The 4,691-nt window shown below is 50.1% G+C and overlaps 1 protein-coding gene across 1 annotated transcript; it reads right to left on the reverse strand.

Annotated features, from left to right (window-relative positions):
• Window positions 1-267: 267 nt before the first annotated feature.
• On the reverse strand, window positions 268-4,210 carry PPTG_19275 (hypothetical protein; the record flags this gene model as incomplete). The annotated part of the gene is made up of 1 exon (XM_008917685.1): window positions 268-4,210. The coding sequence occupies one exon, from the start codon at window positions 4,208-4,210 to the stop codon at window positions 383-385; it is 3,828 nt and encodes a 1,275-aa protein (XP_008915933.1). The 3' UTR covers window positions 268-382.
• Window positions 4,211-4,691: the final 481 nt, after the last annotated feature.

Genomic DNA, 4,691 nt, shown 5'->3' on the forward strand with positions numbered 1-4,691 from the left:
ATGCAAAATCTCTAAACGGAGTAATCACAAAGATGATGCCACCACGGTATACTTGCTCGATCGTCGATCGATTGCCAGGACGTTTAGCACCATTACCGATCCACCCCGTACGCCTGTGAAAGTAAGTGACTAAAAATTTTACCAACCCATCCAGTTCGAACTTCCGAAATTCTCTCGTTGTCGTTCTGACAACGCACTTCTCGTGAAAACACTACCTTTGTGCTAAGACAATCGATGAAATATAGACGCATTTCCTCACTATGTGTCCCTTGTATGAGTTCGTTAGAAATTTACAAGTATCGCGTCCTTGTTAATGCAGTTGTATTATTGTTGGTGATGAACGTATGGCGACATGATCTCAGCCTCTCGGTCGCCATCGTCATTACGATTGATTGGCTTGCCGAGCGAGCAGTTGCTTGTATCTGCCTTCTGGAAGTTGAACCAGTTCATCGTGAGTACCGATCTCGACAACTGCCCCCTGTTCCGTCACAGCGATGAGATCAGCATTGCGAATCGTTGAAAGCCGATGCGCCACGATGATTGTCGTGCGCTGTTTGAGCTTCAGCAACCGATTGAGTGAAGACTGCACGATTCTTTCGCTCTCGTTGTCCAGTGCACTTGTCGCTTCGTCGAGCAGCAAGATGTCTGGATCTCGCACGATGGCACGCGCCAATGCAATACGTTGCTTCTGGCCGCCCGAAATGTGGCCACCGCGATCGCCAACATTGGTGTCAAACCCGTCCGGGAGATTGCGGATGAAGTCCAGAGAACTGGCATCTTGAGCGGCTTGAGTGATCTCCTCGCGGGTTGCACCGGGTTTACCGAGAGCTATGTTTTCGGCAATTGTTCCAGCGAAGAGTACGGGTTCCTGACTCACAAGTGAAATCCGGTCACGAAGCCAAGGGAGACTTAAATGGCGGAGATCCACGCCGTCCAGACTCACAGATCCAGTGTGAGGATCATAGAATCGCTCCAGCAGTGCAATTGCTGTGCTCTTACCGCATCCACTGGCCCCGACGAGAGCTACCGTTTGTCCAGGAGCAATCGTCAAGTTGTATCCGTTGTAGATCTGGGCCCCCAGTCTCGACGGATACGCAAACTGCACGTCACGGAACTCCAGACTACCGTTAACAGAAGAAAACAATTTGCCGTCGGTCGACAGAGCGTCGATTGGTGGAACGCGATCAATGATCTCGAAAATATTCTCTGCTGACTGCTGCGCCTTCTTCGGGTCGGTAGCTCCCTGTGCCGCGGATCCGATGGAGAAGGAGCTGAGCGAGAAGACCATGAGCACTGCGAACATGTCTTCGAACGTGATGGTGCCGTGCGAGATCCACCGCGAGCTGACATAGAAGAGAAGTGCCGCAACGAGAAGCATCATTCCCAGCGAAAAGCCGAATGCCGCTCCAGCGACAAGACCACCTCTCGTGTCCGTTTGCTTGGACACCTCCAGTAGCTCTATGTACTTTGAACTCAACTCTTTCTCCATGCCTAGAGATGCAACCGTGCGAATAGAGTCGATGGCCGTTGTGAGGAGAGCACCAGCAGATACGTCAGCATCGTTGTTTTTCTTTGAAGTGGAGTCCCCGTCAGCTACGGACATGTTGACCATGAAGGAGGATATCGTTAGCAGTGGTGCCACTGCCAAGAGGATGAGAGTCATTTGCCAGCTAAAATAAAAGCAGACAGCAAACACAATCACCAAAGTCGTCACGTTCACCAGCAATCGATTCAATGACTCGGACGTCAGAGCCAGAAGCGTGGTAGCATCGCTGGACAGACGAGCGAGAAGAGCTCCAGAAGCATTTTCAGGCTTGTCAAACCAGCCAATATCTTGACGCAACATAGCGCTGTAGGCCGCGAGGCGAACACGCGCGATGAGTCTTTCGGACGCCACTGCAAAACAATAGTGCTGCAATACTTTCGAGAGACCGAAGACTACGCCTAGAGCAACGAAGCCCAACGACCAGTACCGTGCGTCACGAACCATCTCATGCTCGGTCTTGCTGTAGTCGAAGAAGAGCACTGTAATCTTTGCCATCATGACTCCCCATGCAGGGAACACACCCGCATTCAAAATGGCGCCAAGGCCACCTCCAAACAAGAATATCCACTCGGGAGAAGCCATCTTCCGGACTCTAGAAAGCACATTAGAAGACGGAGATGTCGTATCCTCTCCAGCAGTCAACACGAACTTGTTGTCTGCAATTGTCAGGCTACCAGTCGTGGTGTCTTGGACGAGCGTCCGTGGTCCGTTAGACACTGTTGATTCATCGTCAACTTCGATAGAAGGACTTTGCAATTCAACCAATTTGCGATAGTGGCCATCGGGTATTTTCATCAACTCATCGTGCGATCCGATCTCCACAATGGACCCATTTTCGTGGACAGCAATACGGTCTGCATTCCGGATTGTCGACAACCGATGTGCGATCACAATTGTAGTTCGTCTGGAGGCAGCGAGTAGTCGGTCAAGAGACTTCTGCACTATGTACTCGCTCTCGGTATCCAAGGCACTGGTAGCTTCATCCAGTAGAAGAATCGGTGGGTTTTTCACAATGGCTCGAGCGATGGCGATGCGCTGCTTTTGGCCCCCAGACAACTGTGTACCTCGTTCTCCCACTTCGGTGTTGAAGCCCTGTGGAAGAGTTTCGATGAAGTCGAATGCATTTGACATCCTCGCTGCTTGCATGACCTGTTCATCCGATGCTGACGGAGCTCCGTGGCGGATATTCTCCTTAATGGTTGTCGGAAACAGAATAGGTTCTTGGTTGACAAGCCCAATCTGTTGGCGAAGCCACTTCACGTTCAAGTCACGCACATCTACGCCGTCAATGGACACGACTCCACTCAATGGATCATAGAAGCGTTCTAGTAGCGAAACGATCGTGCTTTTTCCACTCCCACTTGGTCCGACAAGAGCCACCGTTTCTCCAGCTCTGATTGTCAGTGAGTAGTTGCTGCACACCTGTGCGTCTGGGCGAGAAGGGTATGCGAACGATACGTTCTTGATCACAATCTCCCCCGACACTTTGTCCAGAATCTTGCCTTCATCACTGAGTGGATCAATGAGAGATGCACGACGAATAGTTTGGAAAACATCGTAGGCCGCAGCTCTTGCTGCAACGAGGGCCTCTACACTGGGAGCAGCTTGCCCGATTGCCATTGATCCAGTTAAAACTGCAGCGAAAACCACAACAACACGCCCACCGTCGTAGCATCCAGACCCAGTACACTTGTCTCCGTCTAGCTGATCATTGGCAACTTTGTATGCTCCGTAGAACATGCCAGCCGCGTAGGTACATAACATTGTGAAGAACATCAAACCAGTTCCCCATCCAACAGCAAAACCTTTGCTGATTCCAGCTCGAGTTGCCGAGTCTAATGCACGTTTGTACTTATCGATGAAATGTTGGCAGGCGTTGAACGTGTGCACCGTACGCACATTACTTAGGGATTCTTGAGCAATGGCACCTGCCTGTCCGTACGCTTCGATACCCGTTTGGGTGGCTTTAGTCATCACCTTCATCGACAGGAAGGCTGTGAACGCAACAAAGGGCATCAACGTCATCAGAATCAGAGCCATTTCCCATCCTTTGATCAGCCCAATGGCAATTCCAGTCAGAGCCATTGACAAGCTATGCAGACCGTCGCCAATCTTGCGACCCATTCCTTCCTGAATCATCAACGCCGCCTCAACGATTCGAGTGGAGAGCTGCATTGGCTCGTTCACATCGAACCATCCCATCTCTTTCGTCACAATCGACCTTACGTACGCCCCGCGGATCCGTTTCACCTGACGTGACGCAGTGGTAGACCAGCAAGCAACTTGAAGGAATCCAGCGAGCATGGCGACGACTGCGACGTAGACGTAGTTGAGCACGGCATCGTCGACCTTCCCCACGATACTTGACGAAGAATCCGTGGGGTTTAGCCCATTGAGCACATCTCCAATCAGTACAATCTGCAGAGGTTGAGCCATTCCAGCAGCTAAAGCACCAATAGTACCGGCAGCCATGAGTAAATGGTCCTTGTCGTCGGCAAACGACAGCAAGTCGCTCAAAGACACCAGCTTTCCATTTGACTTGGCGTGTGCGGCAGTATCCTTCGAGATCACACTGGGAGTGTGTTCTAACACAGCAACGTCACTATTGTCTCTGAGCTCTCCCTTCTTGGGCGTGTTCGCTTCGACATAGTCCGAAGTCGCCATATAACCTTACAACTTGTGCCGGTCGTTTGCGAGTTGATTTGTTTGTTGTCGAGTCGAGGGAAATTGAGAAGTGCCAAAAATTGTGGTAAGATGCCCAACTGTAAACTACATGTTTATTCTGGCCATGATTATGCCGGGTTGCCTCGACTAGACCAAAGAAATGTTCAAAATCAGTGGTCTTTTATTCAACTGAAGTACCATTAATTTAGTTTAGCTCTGTGATACCTTTTGGATCCTCACAAACCACTAGGATGTCATTATAATTAAAGCTCATAGCCCATTCATATTATTCTTTTGAAGTGCCGGGATGCGTTTTTTTTTGTCGAGTCCATAACTCGTGCAGACGATTGCGTCGTCTCATCTACTCATATAATTCTGCTCGATTCGTTTTGTACACCGTGTCCTTGCACTTGCTTAGGATCAAACCAGGAGTACCGTGGTGGCATCATCTTTGTGATTACTCCGTTTAGAGATTTTGCAT

The sequence above is a fragment of the Phytophthora parasitica genome (assembly GCF_000247585.1).
Source record: "Phytophthora parasitica INRA-310 unplaced genomic scaffold supercont2.112, whole genome shotgun sequence".
Taxonomy (NCBI): Eukaryota; Oomycota; class Peronosporomycetes; order Peronosporales; family Peronosporaceae; genus Phytophthora; species Phytophthora nicotianae.